The sequence below is a fragment of the Sciurus carolinensis genome, chromosome 2 (assembly GCF_902686445.1).
Source record: "Sciurus carolinensis chromosome 2, mSciCar1.2, whole genome shotgun sequence".
NCBI lineage: Eukaryota > Metazoa > Chordata > Mammalia > Rodentia > Sciuridae > Sciurus > Sciurus carolinensis.
In genome coordinates this window covers 109,580,496-109,603,393 of record NC_062214.1, presented here as the reverse complement: position 1 = coordinate 109,603,393, position 22,898 = coordinate 109,580,496, and the positions used below count along the sequence as shown (strand labels likewise).

General features: G+C 32.8%; 1 protein-coding gene and 1 non-coding gene across 2 annotated transcripts in view; both read right to left on the bottom strand.

Annotated features, from left to right (window-relative positions):
• Positions 1-22,898, bottom strand: part of Ubr1 (ubiquitin protein ligase E3 component n-recognin 1) — a 178,747-nt gene that overhangs the window by 39,333 nt on the left and 116,516 nt on the right. Inside the window, 14 exon segments of the mRNA XM_047538461.1 lie at positions 2,473-2,622; positions 3,504-3,597; positions 5,014-5,219; positions 9,300-9,481; positions 10,872-10,958; positions 14,999-15,108; positions 16,051-16,095; positions 16,098-16,149; positions 17,828-17,982; positions 18,505-18,553; positions 19,482-19,584; positions 20,353-20,405; positions 21,339-21,355; positions 21,358-21,462. Coding sequence (XP_047394417.1) covers positions 2,473-2,622; positions 3,504-3,597; positions 5,014-5,219; positions 9,300-9,481; positions 10,872-10,958; positions 14,999-15,108; positions 16,051-16,095; positions 16,098-16,149; positions 17,828-17,982; positions 18,505-18,553; positions 19,482-19,584; positions 20,353-20,405; positions 21,339-21,355; positions 21,358-21,462 — 1,408 coding nt within the window.
• Positions 8,371-8,498, bottom strand: LOC124978432 (U8 small nucleolar RNA). Its single transcript, XR_007107452.1, has one exon. It is a non-coding gene; the product is annotated as a U8 small nucleolar RNA (small nucleolar RNA).

The window sequence follows — 22,898 nt, the reverse complement described above, 5'->3', positions numbered from 1 at the left end:
AAATTTGACTAAAACAGGTGGGTGCAGAGGTGTATGCCTGTAATTCCAGCTACTTAGGAGGTTGAGGCAGGAGGATTGAAAGTTTGAGGGCTGCTAGGTGACTTAGCAATACCCTTAAAATAAAAATAAAGAGTTGGGGAAGTAGCTCAGAGGTACGGCTCTTGCCTAGCATGTGAAAGATCCTGGGTTCAAACCTCAGTACCAATCAATAAATTAATTCAAAAATTCAGGGGGCATGGTGGCACATGCCTGTAATCTAGCAGCTCAGGAGGCTGAAGCAGGAGGATTACAAGTTCAAAGTCAACCTCAGCATCTCAGTGAAACCCCATCTCAAAATAAAATATAAAAAGGGCTGGGGATGTGGCTCAGGTGTTAAACGCTGCTGGGTTCAATCCCTGGTACAAAAAAAAAAAAAAAAAAAAAGCATGTGTGAGGCCCTAAATTCAATCCTCAACACCACAAGAAACAAAAAAACCTAGCATATTAGCTTGATTTTTTTGATAAATTTATATTACAAAATTTTATCAAACTGCTACTTTTAATAAAGTTCCTTATATGCTTTTAACTTTATTACTTTTACTATATTCATACTAATGTTCTAAAAAAACAAAGGCAAATAGATGCAACTATACAGGTAAGTTCAAGTGCCTAATAAAAATGTTATGTACAATTATACATGTCAGATTCTCAGTTAACAAAATTATTACTGACAGTAAGCGTCCCAGGGTTCTAAGATCCGGCGTAAGAATCAGTTTTTCTGACTTTCAAAAGGACTGCCCTGAAGGATCCTACTCTTAAAGACATCAAGGGAAGTTGCTGAGTCTTCCTTTAGAGAATAATTTACATGCCTAATAATCTTTATTAGAGGGAACAATAGTGTTTTTTTTTAAAGGCCGTGCAGGTTAATAATATGTTGGAAATCACTTTGTTATGATTTATTTTTGTTTTCAAGTGTACAGTTAGGTAGCTTTGGGAGATGTAAAAACTACTCATAGTCTCTAATTCCTTATATCTTTAAATGGAAATAACAGTATCTATTTCAGTACCTTTTTTTACTGTGAGAATTAAACAACATAAGGTAGCAAGCACTTGGAAGAGTGCCTAGAATACATTAATTACTATTACAATAAATGAAATAGTTTTTTTCTGATGCAAACTTCTTCCTATATGAAGACATTCTATGTCCCAAAATACTGAAGACAAAAATTTGTAAACCAGGTTTTCCAAAGACATGGAATAGTAGATACAGAGCAACTATTACTTGACTCCGCCTGCCAAACATATCACTTCTTAACTCTTTTGCTATGAAAACATGTCAAAGGTGGTTTTGTTGTTGACTGGTGTTTTGCAGTACTGGGGAGCAAACCCAGGGCCTCACATTTAGGAAAAGTGTCAAGACCAGCAGGCAAACTCTGGGGTCTGGTAAGGGGTGAAGGGGGATTGGAAATAAACATTCACAGACACAGATCTTGAAGATTAAGCTGGGATCAGGTGGAGCCTGTTCTCTGATGGAGATGCAGGTCTTAAGAATTATGCCAGCAATCTTTATTTATATATGTCTCATTATCGGGTTAAAGACTATGCAAGCATTATTCTTTGTATTCAGGAACATTACAGAAAATAGGACATCTATGTAGCTTTTCCACAGTAGCAATCCATAGTTGTAAAGTGCAATGTTAGGAGTTTTGTGTAGCTCTCAAGAAGGTGGACAGGAACTGGAGAAGTAGAGCTGGTGAAACACTGTGATTGTCTAGCATAAGAATTCCTTTTTTCCCAGGAGCTGTGTGCCTGAGATCAAGGTTAGAACTGATAGGGCTCTTGCACAGAGTTTCCTCATGTAGGGCATTGCTACAGTAGCTAGGCATCCTGTGCCCTTGAACAGAAACATTCCCAGGAACCGGGCATGCCACAGCCATGAGGGCATCAGAGACCCCTGATCTCAGTAACTGCTCTCCCATCCTCCATCACTGCTCTCAAGAGAAAAGCACTCTACCACTGAGCTACATCCCCAGTCCAAAGGTGATTTTTTAAAACAACAAAACCACTTCCTTTAGCAGAACTTGGATTTATCATTTCAAAACCACTAAGTTTTAAAGAAATTTTAAAAAACTCAACAATTATACATAGTACTGTTATTATTAAGTAAAAAAGTAAGAATGCAGAAACAAAATAAAGAATTTTTTTCATATCTTTTCTCTTTCTGTGAGTGCTAAGGCAGAGATCAGGGTTCTACTGTAACACTGGCTGGAAGATATATGTATAACATACTGATTTGAGTAAATGAATATCCTAGTTCTCTTAAAGACCAAAAATTGGGCTTTTAATTTCATTTTAAAATATGATTTAAGTTATGAAATAAAAAATACTAATTTTTCTAACGAGTAAAAAAGAAACTAATAATCTAACAAAACAGGCACAAATTAAAAAATTAAAGATAGTTTTTAAAAAAATTTACCAAAACATAAAATATACCTGTTTATTTTCTGAGGTTGTAAAGGAATAATGGGAATCACAGTATTGCACAGAGATTTGCAAAGAGGGCAAAGATATTCTCCACTCTCCAAGTCAAAAAGGTCAACATGAATGCGTTGCTGAGAGCTCAGCTGTACAGCTTCAAAATACCTGCAAAATTCCAAAGACATGGGTACTTTTAGAACTTGCTTTAATCCAAGTAAAAAGATCTAAAAATTTTGCCCCAGTCAACATCTTTTTACAATTTACATACATTGATTCTCGGCCATTTGGCTAAGATGAAGTGTAGAACTTATGTATAAAAATACACATTAAATTATGAAAGAAATAGGCTTCCCATTCTTTTGGGGGCAAATTGGAAAATTTATCATGACCTATATAAATTTATAATAAAATTAATTTATTGAATCATAACTTGTCTCCTACTTCAATAGCACGTTGACATACGTGTAGATACTACTTCCCTCAATTTCCAGTGACCAACTACAGTAGTGAGGGATATCATAGTAAAATTTTATGTTTTAATCCTATGCTAAGTGGGTAAATTCTTATGCAAAAGATTTCTCAGGAACTGCATTTCTGAATTTTTATCTTTTCTTGATTCAAAATGAGAAGTCTTCTTGTCCTGTCTCAAGGTAACTTTCACTGTGTTTTGAGATTTTTTTAAAAATGACGATTACTATTACTTTTATGTGAATACTGATGAGCAATGTGACTATTGATTAGATTGTGGAAAGCAAACACAGGGAATAAGGAACACTTTAATTTTTTTTTTTTTTTTTTAAAGCAGTGCTGGGCATTGAACCCAGGGCTTCCTAGTCCCTGAAAATTTTAACTTGATAACTTTATATAACAATTTCTAAGGCTTATAACAATTAGTATCATGCAAACAGAATTAGTAATTAAAACTATTTTAATTATTCCAATAAGAAGAAAGGAAAGAAGACATGAGAAAACATGCCTTTTTGTGGCCTGTTGTGAACTTCACTGTTCCTAGTCTCTTTCAAGAACATGTCAGAGGAACAACTTACTTCTGCCAGCACACTGCATGCATTACATGGCCACAGCTTCCTGTATAAGTTCCATAGGCCAAGTCTGGATCCATGAAAAGTGGGTCCAGGGTTTCTGGTTTAGAAAGACAAAAGTTAGAGGTATGAATGCATCTCTTCCAAGATTATAACAAAGGAATGGGGGTTGGGAAAGGGCGGTCAAGAGGTCTAAAATTCTAATTACAAACTTTCATTTCTTAGGAATATTTAAGTATCACAATATCATGACAGGAGGCTATATATTATTAAGCATAAGAAAAAGAGGTAAATGTAAAGCAAGACTATAGGTATGATTCTAAAATCAGTGTGGATTAATAACAATTTAATCTTTCATTTTGAACATTAGGTTTACACTGCATTAGCTTCGTCATTGAAATGATATTCTGATTTAAGAACAATTTTCCTTTGCAATTTTAAAGAATAATTTGAATGAATGATGATTTTAAGGGATATCGAGGGACATTATAATCTAGTAGAAAAAAAGCACAGGCTATGGAGGGATTGATCAAATTCTCATTTCATTACATCACTAATGACTTTGGGCAAGTTATTTAACTTCCTTGTGCCTCAGTTCCCTCACCTGCAAAATGGGGCCAATACTGGTAACTAACTCACAGGGTTGTTGTGAGGATTAAGTAAATACATATAAAGCATTTAATTAGAATCTGGCACATATTAAATATTCAATTAATATTAGCTTTTATCATTATTTCAAGGGTATTTAAAGCATCTAACTCCTGATGTAATATAAGAAATGGAGTAATTACATAATTATTATTTTTAACCAAGTAAATGTTTAACATGAAATAAATCATGAGGTAACAGCAGATAAATTAACAATCTGAGACACTATACAAGACAACTGGCCTACATTCCTCAATTAGTGTGAACAAAATAAAACAAGGCAAGAGATTACTCTACATTAAAATAGACTGGAAGAAACTTGACCAAAGTAACACGTGAAACATGTTTGGATCCTGAGTGGGGAAAAAAAATCCACCTACTTAAGACATTGAAAAAGTTGAAGAAATGTGTACTTTATATTAGATGATATATTATTGAATTATTATTAGATGATATATTCTTGAATTATTATTAACCTTCTTAAATATGATAATGGTACAGTAGATATATAATAGACTGTCTTTAGTTCTAAAAAATACATGCAGAAAAGCTTAGGGATGACATGTCATAATGCCTACAACCTATTTTTAAGTGGTTCAGCAAGAAAAAAATAAAATAAAAAAATAATAACCAGAGATAGAATGAATAATGTGGCCAAGTGCTAACAAAAATTAAAATAAAAAAAAAAGGAAAAGAGCCAACATGGCATGTAAAAACCTACAGTCTATTTTACATGTGGGTAAATCATGATGTAACCAAATAAAACTAAATACAACCTCACTCTGAAACTTCATTCAAAGAGTACTTTTTCTAATTGCATACATATGAAAAGAAATGCTCAAAAAGATATTTATTAAACAATACATACCCCCTGGGAGTTCTATGGGTTTTCCCCTGTGCTGGGTTAAGGCAGTAGATTTCTGGACACAGGCCGATAATACCATGGCATTATTTTCTATTTTCACCTCTTGTTCTTCTTGGCAGAGGATGCATGTCAGCACCTCCTTTTCAGTAACAGTTGGACCCCGTTTAGGACCCAAAGCAATTCTAGAGTAGTCACTGACTGCTGGGGTACTACCAAAAGAAACAACCAGAAATGAAGACATATGTTTTGGTCACTTGTCTTTATATTTTGGTAGATTTTAAGTAAATGTAGGCAAAAACTTTAAGAATAAAAATGGTATTTAGCAATATAATCTTCAAAACTTCCCCCCCTAATATTTCTGGCTTTAATTAATTAATTTTCTTACTAGAAATTATAGTTTGTGATGTTAAGTGTAAAAGAGGCTGATCATGAAATGGTATATATATTTAATTTATTTTACCAATAACCTAGCTTATTGGTAAAATAAATTATAAATCTTGGAAAATCTAGATAAAAAGCTCTATAATAAAGAAGAAAAAGATGCAGGGATCTTCCTACATAGTCCTACAACTTAGCAATAACTACTGGTAACCCTGTATATTTTCTTTAAGTCTGTTTTCAGAAACATTTATAAAATATGTTTGATATAAATAAGATTATATTACATATATATTTACTTATACCCTTATTTCTTTTACAAGAATTTCTGTTATTTTTCTCATGTGATTAAAATTTCTTCAGAAACATTTTTAAATGGCTGCATGGTATTCTTTCTGTTTTTTTAGGGGGAGTGGGTACAAGGGATTGAACTCAGGGACACTCGGCCACTGAGCCACATCCCCAACTCTATTTTGTATTTTATTTAGAGACAGGATCTCACTGAATTGTTTAGTGCCTTGCTTTTGCTGAGGCTGGCTTTGAACTCGAGATCCCCCTGTCTCAGCCTCCTGAGCCACTGCGATTACAGCATGTGCCACCACACCCGACCTACGTGGTATTCTTATACTATTTGTGGCATAATAGTTTCTTTATTCCCTCTCACTAGGCATTTAGGTTTCTATTTCTATTTTGGTAGGTGTTAAAACTAAAAAACTTATATCTTAATGATGTAGCCATACTTAGGATCTACACTTTTTTGGGTACCAGGGATTGAACTCAGGGGCACTCGACCACTAAGCCACATCCCCAGCCCTATTTTGTATTTTATTTAGAGACAGGGTCTCAGTGAGTTGCTGAGTACCTTGCTTTGCTGAGGCTGGCTTTAAACTCTTGAACCTCCCACCTCAGTCTCCTGAGCTGCTGAGATTATAGGCATGTACCACCGCGCTTGACCAGGATCTACTCTTAATGGGCTAGCAAATCTTAGGATCTGTTGATGTGTGCAATAATCATATATAAATAAGAGTAAATATTTATAATGTGCTGATTATGAGACTAGGCACTGTTCCAAATACTTTAATTATGTTTACTCAATCCTTACAACAATTCTATGAGGTAGGTACCTTCATTTTTCAAAGGAAAAAACTGAGGCCTAGAGACAGTTAAGAGACAGACCCTGTAATTCATCACTAGTAAGTAATAGGGCCAGTATTTAACCTCAGAGGCCATGTTCTGAACTATACTGCAATATTATCTGTGCGAGAAGTTCTCTGAAATATAGTGTATCATTTACTAAACTAGAAATAAATGTTCACCAACTTAAATGAGCTTGCATGATACATAATATTACGCAGCTTGTAAAAGATAGTTCTCAATAAGTGTGGTACCACCTTCTAGGAAGATTTCAGTAAAATAGAGAAGATTTGCTTTTTGGTTGTCATAGGACTAGTAGGCATGGTATGCTAAGTATTCTGTAATCTGTGGAATAGTCCTACATGAAAAAAAAAGGTTGCCCAAATGCCATGACTGAGAGAAAGTGAGCTCATTTTGTATATAAGAACACATACATATTTTCAAAACCATGGAGTGAAAATTGGATATTGCAAGATATGCACATATCATTTATGCAACTAAAACAAAAGACTGAATGACAATATATAATTTCTATGGTTATACATATTTACATATAACAACAGTAAAAATTCTGACAAAAATATATAAAACTTAAAACCAGACAATCTTTGAGGAAGAGCAGAAAGGGATCCAGGATTTGAGCTAGTACCCAAATGGAACTTCAGCTTTTTCTCTAACATTCTGAGAAGAAAAATGTATTAATGCAACTATGTAATTAAAACTGTGACTTTGGGATAGGAAAAGACTTCAGATACAAAAAGCTAAAGCTCTAAAAAATCAATAAATCTGTCTTCATGAAGACTGAAAACTTCTTCATGGCTAAATTTCATAATTAATGTTAAAGAAATAGGGACAAAATATGGGAAATATAGTTTAAAGAACTTCTATAAATCATGGGCTGTGGTTGTGGCTCAGTGGTAAAGTGCTTGCCTAGCATGTGTGAGGCCCTGGGTTCCATTCTCAGTACCACATTAAAAAAATTAAATAAAATAAAGGTATTATATTCATCTATAACTAAAAAAAAGAAATATTTTAAGAAAAAAATTTTTAAAAAAAAGAACTAAAAATCACAAAGACAAGAGCAAAGAATTCAAAGTTTAATAATAGGCAATTTGTAGAAGATAAAACATAAAAGGTGAACAATCATATGAGAAGTTCAACCTAATATTAGTATCAAGAAAAATTTAGTCATGATTTTTTTTTCTTTTTTTCCTTCTTGTTTTTGGTGCTGCTGGAGATCAAAACCAGAGCCTTGCACATGATAAGGAAGCATTCTATATTTGAGCTACATTCCTAGCCCATAAATTTTAAATTTTGATAATATCAGATATTTTCAAGTACTAATAATCTTAAGTATTAGTAAGAATGAAGTAAACAGGCATGCTCATACACTGTTGGAAGTAGAAACTGGTTAGATCCAGTTTGAAGGGAATGTGGTCATATCTATTAAAACTTTGACCCAGATATTTTCCTTTTTGAATTCTACCATTGAGAATTACTTGCACAAATACAAAGGAGACACATATAAAAAAATTCTGACCAATTATAATGAGGGAAAAGGAAAGCAACTAAAGGTCTAATATCTGATAAAGTATTATACATCTGTGTCATGGCAGACTATGCAGCAATCATAAAGAATGCTATAGAATTCACACTATAGATCTATATATACTAATGTGAAAAGATTTATAAGACACTGAGAAAGCAAACTGTAGAATAAAATGTATGGTAAAATAAAAACAAATCACTAAAAAAGGCAAAAAAGAAAAAAAGAAAGAAAGAAAAAAGAAACCACTAAAAACACAAAAGATGACTCTCATTCATTCATTTTTTTTTTTTCTAGGAATACTCAAACAGGAGAAATCAGGGTAAGTACTGATTATGCAGAGATATTAATCACCTAGCACAAAATCTCTCATCATGTTCTAATCTACTCTCCAAAAGAAGGTATAGGTGAGGATCACTCTCTCCAACAACCCATTATTTATATAAACATTTATAAATGCATTAGGAAGATGTTACTTATAACCATTTTTGTCTGTGGACAAAGATCGGGGTTATACAGGATAGTCTGAGGGAATTTAATCCATCATTTGAATTGTTTTCAATGAGAAAACACTAATAAATTACATATTCAATTAAGCAGGCAATAAAAATGAATAATAAAAGCATTAACACCACTGAGAATAACTTTGCTTACTTCTCACTTCTTCTAAAGAGTAGGCTGTTGATACACAATATTTAGAAAGTTCAGGATTTAGTTTGTTTGGTTTTTGTTTACTTCTGATTATACTACACTAGTTAGCCAAGGAAAGCTTACCTTTATATCTCATTTTTACTTATTTAATTTAATTTTGTTAAGGTACTAGGTATTGAACTTGGGGCTTCATATATGCTAGGCAAGTGCTCTACCTCTGACCTCTATGTCACCAGACCCCTTTTATTTTTTAACTTCAAAATAGCCACTATTCATTATGGCTATTTATTATACACTATATAATAATAGTGTATATAATACATACACTATATATTATACAACATCTCACAAGGCATGGATCAAAAGGTTATCCAATTTCCCTCAATATGGAATCAAAATGTAAATGTGTATCTAAAAATGCCCATGCACATACAGTAACAGGGGTTGATTTTTATTTCTGCTGTTCCCACTTTTGTCTTTTCCATTATCATAAAATATGTTTTGGAAAAACATGATTTAAAGTGAATATTTAATTTTTTTCTCTAAAAGTTGAGTTAATTTTTATTTTGCCTTGTTTTACCTTTCTTCCTCCATAATGGAGTCTTCTTTTCCAGGCATTTCTGATGTATTATCATACATAAGTTTGTGAGTTTCAATGAAGTTTTTCTGTAAGGCAGACATCTGAGCCATGATCTTCTGTCGATGTAGTCTAGCAGCTTCAGCTTTTCTTTTTCGTTCTGCTTTCTCTTTATCATGAGTAATCTGAATATTAAGAAACCACAACATTAGTTAAGATTACTATTAAAAATTTACATACAGGCTGAGTATCCCTTATATAAAATGGTTGGGACCAGAAGTGTTTCAGATTTAAGATATTTTGGATTTTGGAATATTGCAAAGACTTCATCAATTAAGCATTCCTAATCTGAATTCTGAAGTGTTCCAAAGTTTTGGATTTAGATTTTTGAATTAGAAATGCTCAACCTGTACACTGTTCAGTGGCAAAATTTCTTAGAGTAAGAGTCTGAAAAACTTAATTTAAGGCCTAGATTCAATTTAATGTTTCAAAATTAACATTATTACTTCAACTTTTCTTCTGTTATTACTTCACTTATTCAATTATTATTATTATTCAATAATTTAATGTAAAATACCAAGTACCTTAATTATTCAACGACCTGCCTTTGATGTTCAGTGCAGGCACATTAAGAAATAAGATTAAATGGACAGGGCTGGGGAGATAGCTCAGTCGGTAGAGTGCCTGCCTTGCATGCACAAGGCCCTGGGTTCTATCCCCAGCACCGCAAAAAAAAAAAAAAAAAAAAAAAAAGGAATAAAATTTAAAAGTCATTTGTCAATCAATCACTGATATTTAAACAATTTAAATCAACTTAATTAATGTTTAACATTTCTAAATGTACTGCTATGACTGAGAATTTTAACAATATTACTGAGATGTATTTGGTGCCTTTGTTTTTCTATTTTAACTTAAGTTCAATGTGCTTTTCTCTTAGGAAGGACAGTTAATAATCACAAGTAAAGATATTCTAATAATTTAGAGAACGAAACCTGATTCACCACATAATAAAAATTAATGACCTAAACATTATTGCATTTCATTGAGAAGATGTACCATTACCTTATGTTCCTCCAATAAAAAAATATTGGTGATTAAATCATGAAATGCCACAGACTGTGATGTTATATGTTACTTTTAAACATTAAAAAAAATTTTTTTGGGGGGGAGTATTGGGGATTGAACAACTGAGCTACTTCCCCATGCTTTTTGTTTTTAATTTGAGACAGGGTCTTGCTCAGTTACTGAGGCTAACTTGCAATTCTCTACCTCAGCCTCCCAAATCACTAGAATTACGTGTATGTATCGCTCAGGTATGTATCACTGTGCCTGGCTAAAATATTTTTCAAATTAATAAAATATGGCATTTCTTGTAGAATTCCACTGTACATCAAGTTTCTCTGCTTTTGTAAAATAAATTATACTGAATAAAAATCTGTCAACTACAGAAGCATAATGAATGAAAGATGGACAGATCTCACATACTTCACAATAAACAGGTTCCTCCTGACAAAACGAAATATATCTTGTTCAAAGACAGAAGAATGTCATTATTGTCAAAGTGTTTTTTTTTACCTCATCATTCTTAATAGATTCCAATCCTGAAGTAGTCGCTATAATTAAACAAGATTTTTCTCTTAATCGCTTCACTGTGTCAAACATCTATAAAAAAACAAACGAAATATTACAAGATTTGGTTAAACTGACCAGGAAGGATAAAAAAAATTACTAATCTGATTTGGTTATCATGTCTCCAAATGCCTTCAATTTAAACTATTTAGATTTATGGGGGGGAGTAACCCCCCCAAAAACTTGGTCAATGAGCAATCAGTTGAGTTAAGTCACTTATAGCAAACTAGCTGGTTCAGTCTGTAGCTGTGACCAGGCTTCTGTTTGCTCTAGTAAGATTCACCAGGAAAAAAAATTTTTAATTTAAAATAACTTTTTTAAAAATACAGCCTGTGTTGCCCAGACTGGTCCCAAATTTATATGCTCAAGTGATCAGTTTGCCTCAGACTCAGGAGTAACTATGGCCACAAACAGTACAAATCACAATACCAGGCTTAAAATAATGTTTTTACTCTTCTTTTTCTTTTTGGTCATATTGGGGATTAAACTCAGGATTTGGTGCATGCTCATAAATGCTTTACCACTGAAGTATATGTATTCCCAGCTATTTTTTTTTTAAGACAGGATCTCACTATGTTGTCCAGGTTGGCCTTGAAATTCCAATTCTGATTCAGCCTCCCAAGTAGCTGGGAGTCCAGATGTGTGCCACACCATGCCTCACTAAAATAACATTTTCAATGCAAAGATAAACAAAGGCAAAAATATACAATAAAAAGTCAAATACCCATCTTTGATCATAATATCTGTGTCTAAAAGCAATTACTAAAATAATCAATATTTCTTTCTAGGAAAAAATTATTAGAATACAGGAGGTGTGTGAATGGAGTATACCTCAGTCATAGATCTGTATGCTTAACAGGCACAAGGCCCTGGGGTTTAATCCCCAGCAGCAGCAGCAATAACAAAAGTAACTGAATAGGTCCTTCATACCTATTGGTCCCATAACCATGGATTCAACCAATCATGGATCAAAAATTTTTGGAAAAAAAAAATTGCATCTGTACAGAACTCAGAGATTTTTCTTCTTGTTCTTATTCCCTAAACAATGTAACCATTTACATAGTTACATTGCATTAGGAGTTACAAGTAATCTAAAGATAATTTAAAGTACAAGGAAGGATGTGTATAGGTTACATGCTAAAACTTATGCATTTAAAAAAATATTTTTAGTTGTAGATGGACACAATACTTTTATTTACTTTATTTATTTATTTTTATGTGGTGCAGAGGATCAAACTCAGCGCCTCACATGTGCTAGGCAAGTACTCTACCACTGAGCTACAACCCCAGACCTATAGTTATGCATTTTATACTAGAGACTTCAGCACTGGGTAGCCAGAGATTGGGCAGAATGGAGATGAAGGGGTTACTGAGAGACAACTGTATACACAGTCACACATCACTTTGTAGGGATGTTCTGAGAAATATGTTGAGTGATTCATCATTATGTGAACATCAGAGGGTACACTTATACAAACAGCCATGACATAACTAGGCAATACAATTTTATAGGGAGGAGGCCTTAGGTGGTGGCTCAGTGGTAGAGTGCTTGCCTAGCATATGTGTAAGGCACTGGGTTTGATCCTCAGCACCCATAAAAGTAAATAAATAAATAAAGGTATTGTGTTCATCTACAACTAAAAAAAAATGTTTAAAAAATTTTATGGGATTACCATCCTTAGGTAATCTCTTGTTGACTGAAATGTTAAGTGGCATATACCTACACATATTTTATATCTACACATATTTTCACAAAAGAGATCCTACTACATTTACTATTTCATACTTCCTATTTGTACTTTATCTTTGGAGACATTTCCACAACTGTATATACAGATCTATCTATCTGTCTGTCTATCTATCTATCTAGCGGTACTGGGGATTAAATCCAAGAGCACTTAACTACTGAACCACATCCCCAGTTCTTTTTAATATTTTAGAGACAGAGTCTTGCTGAGTTGCTTAGGGTCTTGCAAAGTTGCTGAAGCTGACTTTGAACTCATGATCCTCCTGCCTCAGCCTCCTGAGCTGATGGGATTATAGGTATGTACCACTGCCTCATTATTTTTAACAGATGTCAAAGTTTTGGCAATAAGATGGTATATCCATAAAACAATTTTATACCTTGAAAAAGACTTAAGTCTCATGCGGAAAAACTCCCACAAGAACACTCACAACACGGTTTCATATTAAATATCTGGGTAAGATAACTGATATTTTTTTCTAAGAGCATATACTTATGATTTTTGCATATTTTGGTAAGGAGCTTTCATATTTTAGTAGAAAATAAATTTTTGGGAATAGATATCCAAATTATAACACTGTCTAGCAGATATGAATTGGACTAAATAATAGCTTAATCTACTTTCTAAATAAAGGTGGAATCATTATCTACTTAATTTGTTTCTATTTTGATTTTATTTTAAAAAATAATTATACTGATGGGTTGGTGTTGTGGCTTAGTGGTAGAGCACTTGCCTGGCATGTGTGAGGCCCTGGGTTCAATTCTCAGCACCACATATAAATAAATAAAATATCAGATCCATTGAGAACTAAACAATTTTAAAAAATAATAATTATACTGGTAAATTTAACACAAATACTAAATATTCATGCAATCTACTTCAAGAGAAATCTTAATAAAGTCATTATCTTCTAGTTACATATCTTATTACATCAAGTTCTTTTAAAGAGTACTTCTAATTAAGTAGAAAAATGGTGTTGTAGGGCTAGGATAATGTTTTTCAGCAGTAGAGCACTTGCCTAGCATGTATGAGGCCCTCATTTCTTTTCCCAGCACCACTGGTGGTGGTGGTGGTGGGGGAAACAAACAGAAAAAAGTGCTGGTCTTTTGAAGTACAAATCAGCACAAAGATTTCCAGTTGATAAGAATTTAGAAAATTACCACATTCTCTGTATATTCTAATTATCAAAATAACACCTAGCTGTAAACATCAGAATGAATATAGTAACAAAGGAGCTCCATAATCCTGGCTTAGAGGAAGATGTCCTATTTAAGTAACATTTCTGGTTCTTCTCTATACCCTTTATTCTCTTCTCCCAAAGGCATGGCCATCTGCACAACAGTTTAAGCACCAAACCTGGGAGTCATGTTTGGTTCTTCAATTTCCCTCAGCCCTTCAATCAAATCTGTTAGCGAATACTACACATTAACTTCAAAGTATGCTTTCATCAGACCAGTTCTGCACTGTCTCCATCTTTGTCCAGGTAATGCTCACTTCACTATGACTAATGCAATAGTCTCTTAGTAGTTTCCCTGTTTTTATGCTTATACCCTGTAAGCTTTGTATTACACAACAGCCAGTCATCTTGTACAAATATAGACCAGATTATGTCATTTAAAAATCATTAAATTGTTTCCTACTTTCATCAAAAGTAAAAATCTTCCTCTTTATTTTGACCCATAAGGTACTATAAGATCTGATACCTGTTGTCCTTCTGACTTTATTCTTACCTTTCCCTCCTCCCTATTATTTCAGGTAATGATGGGCAACACATATGACAGCGGTCCTACAAGATTATAACAAGGCTGAAAACCTATCGCATACAGACATGTAAAAGTATAGCACACAAAATTAGATACAGCAAATGCTACTTGACAATGATAATAAATGTTACTGGTTTATGTATTTACAATACAACACTTTCAAAAAATTAACTGATTTGTGATGCTTGAGATTCAACCAAGGAGGCCTCATGCATGCTAAGCATGTGTTCTACCACTGATCTACACACCCAGCTCCTATATTATACTTTTTAACATTATTTTAGAGTGTTCTCTTTCTACTTACTAAAAAAGAAAAGTTTACTGTCAATGGTATGCAAGTTACACAGGCAACAGTCTCATATTTTGTGTTTTCTCAATCTCTTGATTGCACAGGAAGTCACATCAAGTGACTGACTCAGGTACTATTTAACTTTATGTAAATAAATGCCACAATGTTCAAATAAGAATGAAATCACTCAATGATACATTTAACAGAATGTATCCTCACTGGTAAGTGACACATGACTATATAAAACCAATATCTGATCAGTTTACATTAGTTTACCTGGAGTATCCATGTTATCATATCCTTCTGGCCTTCTAACTGGGGAATTCCTTTGAGTTTTTCTAAAAGCATTTGTATATTCTGAGCATTCATGGCTGAACTTCCCAATCCTATTTTTAAAACAAAAAAAATCACATATGATAAACATCTTTATAATCATGTAAAAATTACAATTCTTAATTAATGTTACTCACACTGATAACCTATGGTCCGCTAATCATTCCCTTAACTACCTTAATTTTTGAATGGAAGAATATGTAATTACTCAAACGTACTAAGTTACCATTATATGAAGTGATAAGTACAAAATTTTAAAAATAATATATGAAAAAATTTAATTATTTCAAGTCTCTTTCCTATATTTACCCTTAAGACTATCTCTCACATGTCCTTGGCTCACTGTCTAAGCAAAAGTGTTTAATGAGAAAGAAAATATGTAAGTGGGAGATCTTATATCCATTAACCGAACAGGTTTATGATGTCTTCAATGATCCAAAAATACAATGTGTAAAAGAAAGTGAGATGCTTTTCTTTCAACTATTGGTTTTATAATAATGTCCCTGAAATGTCTTTGAGAAATGTGTCTTAATCAGATAGCATTTAATAGAAATCTAATATAAACCTACACTGTTCTTACAAGTTGAAAACAGTGCAAAATAAATACATTATCAATAAGACTCTGCAATCATTTAAAATTCAGAAATATTAGTATCTTCCACATATGAATATCATATGAATACTATGGTTGATGCATCAATACTTGGAAATATTGTGACAAAGAATCAAAGTAAGAAACCACCAATGTTAGTAATGCTCTCCTGCACCCCTCACAAAGCAGTTGAAGGGGGAGATAATGCAGTAAAAGATTATAGTAGGAATTTAAAAAAATTATTATACTGAAAAATATCAATTAAAAACCAAAGATGCTAAGGAAAGACAATTTCAGGATTTCTACATTAAGGTCTAACAAATTAAAATCTTTAATATCTAAACTTTCAATTAAAAATTGGCAATTAGATGGACATGTATTGAAAAATGATACTCAAACATACTTGAAGCCTTATGGTAAAAGTCAAATGTCACTTCTTCTTCAGGGCTTTTTGAAGCTGCTGCTTCTCTTCTAGTAAACCCAGTGCCAGAATATGAAATGCCTGAAGGAAGAAAATTAGAAATCTTTAAAACTGTGCTATTTTAGGTAACTATATTTTAATTGGGGATATTAAAAATAAGCACCTGGCAGGTAAAAATATGGGCAAAACTTATATACAAGCAGTTCAATGGACAGTTATGATAAAAATGTCAATCCTCACTTGAAATTGTCTGTAATCCCAGCAGCTTGGGAGGCTGAGGCAGGAGGATAGAGAGTTCAAAGCCAGCCTCAGCAACTTAGAAAGGTGCTAAGTAACTCAGTGAGACCCTGCTGTCTCTAAATAAAATACAAAATAGGGCTCAGTGGGTAAGCCCCCCTTGGGTTTAATCTCTGGTAAGAAGAAAAAAAAAAAGAAGAGTGGCAAACACTTTGAGTTTAGTGAAATACAAAGCTGGCAAATGTTTTAGGAAGCAAAGAAATTTCAGTGTATTGGTGATGGGCGAGTAAAAGGGTGTAGGCCAATTTGACATTATTAATCAAAAATGAGAAGCACAGACTAGGAATTAGTATGACAAATGTTTATTTAAGTATAAAAAGATGTCTGTATAAGGATGTTCATTTTAATGTTCTGTATTTTAGCAAAGACCTAAAACCAAACTAAATGTCTATTAAAAGGTGACTAAATGCATGATAGTATACCTATGCAATGAAATTTGCAACTGTAAAGTATGAGACAGACCTATAATGTGCTATTGTTGGAATGATTTCCAGAATATGCAAAATTCTAACAGTGTGTATCTATTATGCTGGGCACTAGAAGACATGGAAATTTTAAATTGATTTCAAACCTGTTTCTACAGTATGGAATTTTATATTGCATGTATCTATTGTAACAAAAACTGAGATACACATATGGCATGACTGCACTGAGAGCTGCAGACCAACAACAATCAAGAAAAAAAAAAAAAAACTTTATTTGTAGGTGCTAAATAAATATCCAGTTACAGCAATTACAAAGTGGCATGATTAGGTAATTGTAACAGAATCAAGAAAAAAAATTACTGCACTCCTCAGCTCAGGAGGCCGAGACAGGAGGATCATGAGTTCAAGGCCAACCTCACCAACTTAGCAAGGCCCTCAGTAACGTAGTGAGACCTTGTCTCAAAGTAAAAAATAAAAAAGAATGAGGATGTAGCTCAGTGGAAAATTGCTCCTGGGTTAAATCCCCAGTACATAAAACAAAAATGAAAAAGAATTAACAACAAAAAACTGCTTCTATCTGAGCTAACTCTCATAACAACTCTATGAAATAATTATACCCATTTTCTAATAAGAAGAACATTATTTGCTCTTATATGAAAAGTGGGGAAATCCATGATTCAAAACTAGACCTGTTTGTCTTCAAATCTTAATTATGTTATTTCCTTTTAATATGAATGAAATAAATGATTAAAAATATCATGATTCAATAGTGACCTGCCAATTTATTACACTATCATGGATAGACCTGTTTTTGTTTTTGTGAGTTTTTAAAAACACAAATGGTTCCCAAGAGTTGAGATATAAAAACACAAGAAATGTATCACTAAAGAAATTTATGCCACATGTAAACTATGTTAATGACCCCTAAGCATCAGGTACTCCATATATGGTTCTGACTGAAGTTAAACGAGGGATTTTCTCCAGATCCCTAATATCTCTTAGGACTCAACAGGAGAAAATGTTTCAGGCAAACATACCATTTGGAGCATCCCTTCAGTCCACAAGTTAGAATCTGTATCTACTGCCCGCTCAAATATGGTCCTCAGGATGTACATCATGATATCACAGTTGAGGAGGTTCACAACTTTGCTGAAAGCAGGACAGAACTCAGGAGGTGGTGGTGGTGGCAGTGCTACAGAGGGTAGGGGTGTATGGGAAAAAAGACAAATAGATACATTTTTGAGGTTATTCTGCATACTAAATTGCAAACTAAAAAATAAATAGATTATGTGCTAAACACATGATTTTTTGCTAGTTTTATGGTACTAAAATATCAACATCAAGAAAAATTAAAGTTACAATGTCAGTCTCCCAAAATAATTTCCACTTGCTATCAATTTAAAATTCTATCACTGTTCATGTTTGCCACATCTTAATACGGGAACAATCAAAATGTTCTTTGAACTTACTTTAGAGGCCTACTTTCTCTTTTTAAAATATTTTTTTGTTGTTAATATACCTTTATTTAATTTGTTTATTTATATGTGGTGCTGAGAATTGAACACAGTGCCTCACACATGCTAGGCAAGTGCTCTACCACTGAGCCACAACCTCAGCCCCGCTACTTTCCAAAACCAACAAAAACAAAATATGACGTAAAAACAACACACCTCCCAAAAACCAAAATGAGTCAATTCAGAATCTCACTTTTTACCTTCATCTTTATTTTCTTGTTTTCTCCTTTTCTTCTGCATATGTTCAGCCTATTTAAAAAAGAAAAAGAATTAGCAAGCACAAAACAAATGGAAAAATGTCTAAAAGTAGGCAGAAAAGATTTATCCACCTACTAAAACACTTTATATGCTAAAGCATGTATTCAAAATGCTACCTTATCCTAGAAATAAACAGCTGTCTGAGGGAAGTCATTGCAAAATAGACAAAATAAGTTCCTCATCAAGTGCTTAGTCCCTATTCTATTCAGTCTAAAATAGTTCCCTAGTACCTACTGTGTATTTGGTACTATGTGATGATCAGTTATTTATTTATAAGGACAAAATGAGGCATCACCTCAAGTAGGTGATCAAACTTTATACCACCCTTGAGGGAACATATAGATACTACGTGCTTTATTTTATTTTTTTTAATTCATTTTTATTGTAAACAAATGGGATACATCTTCTCTGTTTGCACATGAAGTAGAGGCATACCATTTGTGTAATCATACATTTCCTATGTGCTTTATTGATGTGATGCAATAGTTTACCTATATAGGCATTTTTGCCAAAAATTGAAATATAATTAGTTTGATGCAGGATGTAGGATATTCTAAAAGACAACTAGCTTGTACTTTGCAGAAAAGTCAATGTTATGAAAGACAAAACAGACAAAACACTTATCCTAAATTAAAGGAAACTAAGGAAACATGACAACCAAATGAAGGGCATGATCATGAAATCCATGATGCTTCACTGAATCCTCTTCTCCCTAGACAGCTATAAAGGATATTTCCAGTATAATAAGGAAAATCTGAATATTGTCTGAACACTAGATAACATTATTGAGTCCCTCTTAATTTCTTGGGTAAGATAATGCCCTCTAATAATAAGTACTAAATAATTAGGAACTTTTCTGTGGACTTAAAAAACATAAAGCATTTTAGATTTATTTACTGAAGAGGGTACTTTTTCCTACCTTGCTATGCTGTGTTTTGGAGTAATGATAAAAGTACATGTTGAAATCTTTTAATGATTCATCTTTCAGTTCATAAACTCCATGGCCTGACACACCTGGTTTCCTAAATAGATGGAAAATAGAGATAAACTGCAGTGAATTATAGCACACTGCATTGTCTAAAGTCAAACAGAAAATGGTAGAGAGATATCACATCCTTAGTAAACTGCAGATGAAAGTAGTGCTGAAACCTTATACAGTACTATAAGAAAAAGCAGCAAAGTCAAAAGGAATATACTTTATTTGCTTAGAACATTAAATAGCTTTGGGTTTCTGTCCAATTCTTAATATATCACTTAACATTATTAGAGCAAAAGAAAAGCTGCATCCTCTCTTATAAGTTGTCTGAAACTAATAATTTACCTATAAATACTATAACAAGTAGAAATTCACTACCAGTGACCAGTATCAATTTCTCAAATTTCATGAATTAATCCGATTAAGATTTTATTCCTATTTAATATACCCCAAAGAATAAAAGAATTATAAAATCCTGTTTTAACTCTACTAAAGAAAAATTTAAAAGTAGCATGTAAAATAAAAATTTATGAAGCAATAAAGTCATGGCTTCAAACTAAGGAGACTACTGGAAAGGTTTGTTGACTATCTAAATCACCTAGTATCATAAATGGGTATTTCTCATATACCTGTCCCCAAAACTCATTTCTTCAACAAATATGTACTACTGTATGTCCCTCATTCTCACCCCTTTTAATCTGTATTACATTCTTGAGAGTTCTAGAGAGAACTTTAGAGCTTCTACAAAGTATCCAAAGCATAAGAACAAAGATCAAACTACCTCTCAGAAAAAGCATAAATATTAGGCACTTACTTAAATGTGGCCACTTTGTTTATGACATTCTCTAAGCCAGTTTCATTATTTTCCTGTTGAAACAATATTTTTATCATTTTTAACTTTATATATTGATTTTCTTTTATGTGAAATGAAATACATTTTCATCTCTGAAGTACTTTGTAAACAATAAATTAAAAGATTAATTTCCAGTATGAAAAGTTATATCTAAAACCAGTTAGGTACATTGTGATGGACCAATTCCTTAGGAGGATAAGATCTATGTGTAAACCAAACAAGAAATGCTATCTAAGTTTGCCTTTATGTGTGTTCACACACACACACACACACACACACACGCACGCACGCACGCACACACACACACACGCACACACACAGCATTACCAACAGTTCAAAGATATAACAATTTTTTGAATATAATATGTTCACTGCCCACATTTAGGCACATGCTTATACTTTACAAATCCCTAAAACCAAAGTTACAGAATAAAGGGAATGTAACGAGAAATCTATAGCAAAACACATGTGTAAATGTCCTAATGTATTCTACTTTTACAGAATTTTTTGGTGATAGACCTGAACTTTTTCTTGAAGGCAGTACACTGTATTTTATGAAGTCATTTAAAATCAGGATAAATACATAGCTAAGCTACTATGGTGAGCCTTCAGATATCTACAGCCCTGCAAAAATTAGTAAACTTAACTTACTTTTTTAAAAAAATTTTTACTTTGATTCATTGAACTCAAATGGGGTACAACTTTCATTTCTCTGGTTGTACTCAAACTTAACTTACTTTTAAAAAGTAAGTTTATTTTATTTTATTTTATTTAGTTAGTCTTTTAAGAGATGGGGTTGTAGTTTAGATCTATAAGGGTAAAAAATTTATAGTTTTTACTGAACAAATTTTCCTGATATTTGAAGTTTCTTCCAATTAAAGAAACAGATAAAACCATCCCATTTTACGGTGAAGGGGGAGAAACAAACCCAACATTGTTGGACTTACATTCTCAGGCAAATTTTGGCAATGGCACTGTGTGGCATGGGTTCAATGCAAAGCAAGTGAATAATTTCTCTCATTGTGACCTCTTCTTTGGTCACATTTCCCACTCCAGGTACATAACGCTCTCCTAATGAAGGAAGGAAAGAAGGAAGGAAGGAAAGAAGGAAGGAAGGAAGGAAGGAAGGAAGGAAGGAAGGAAGGAGAAAAATTAATTGATTTCTATTTAAATCTTTTCCCATCAGATGCACTTATACATAGAACATTACATTAAATTAAGTCTGTGAGAAGGGGACCAAAAATTATTTTAACATTTCCCCAACTCTGAAGAAGAGTCTATTGTTAAACGACAGAGAGAAAACTGAGTGACCTGAAGGAGAATCCAGGCTTTTTCTTAACTTACTTATACACACATACACACAAACACACATATACATACGTATACAGACACATACTCACACATTATAAACAAGGCCCCTCAATTAAATTAGCATGTGTTTCTAATCCAGAAAACAAGGCAGATGGCATATGAATGAGCAAATGAGCAGTGGCCATCACTGAATAGCTTTTCTTTCAACATCTTCCTCAATTTTGTCTCTACTTGTTTTATAAGAAAGAACAAAGTGAAAACTGAAAAACAAAACACTTAAAAATGTCTTTATGGGTTAAATGACAAAACACTATATATCAGGAATGACTGATGTTGCAAAAATGCCCACATGGTCAGGCTTCCATTTTCACTGCAATAAACTGCCAAATGGAGAGAGGAAATAGTTAACTATGGGAACTTCATTGGTATCAGTGATATCTAATTCCTATTGCTTCAAGAAGATTTACAATATATGGTCTTATTTTATCACTGATTTTCAACATTACAACATCTGTACAAAAAACTATGATATCTATAACAGAGTTACAAAGAAAAAAACTTTCAACTAAGAGATTCAATTAATTTTACAAATTTGCCACAGAATGATTTTGTTAAGTGAATTCATATCTGACACTCATTCACCTTTACAATTTTAGATCATTTTGTAATTTTCATATTTTTTCAACAAAAAGAGAATCCCCTAGAATTTTAGTGTTATAAGAAACTATAAAGATCCTGTAGATTTCCTCTATATTTTATTAATCAGGAATCTGAGGCCCAAAAAATATAAATGGGAGGTTGTTGATAGTTAATATCAAGGCCAAAACTAGATTTTCTGATTCCTAATCCAAATATTTTTCTACTTTTTAATGTTTTACTTATTGTAAAATCAGAGAATTTTGTTGAAATACAAATGTTGATTCCTGAAAGTAATGAATTTATACTCAGGAATATATCAAGTATCAGCTAAAAATCAAATCACACAGAAGAAAACACCCAGTAAAGTTTGAGGAAATATAATAAAAAATTATCATACTAAAATAACAAAAAGTAAAATATTAAAAATGTTGTACATATTAGATTTTTCATAAAGCATTCCAAGAACAAACACAAAAATTCCTTCCGGTTTGTATTATTTGATAAAGCACATGATGAATTTCAAAATCTTTTTACACATTTTTAATTTGGTGACTCTT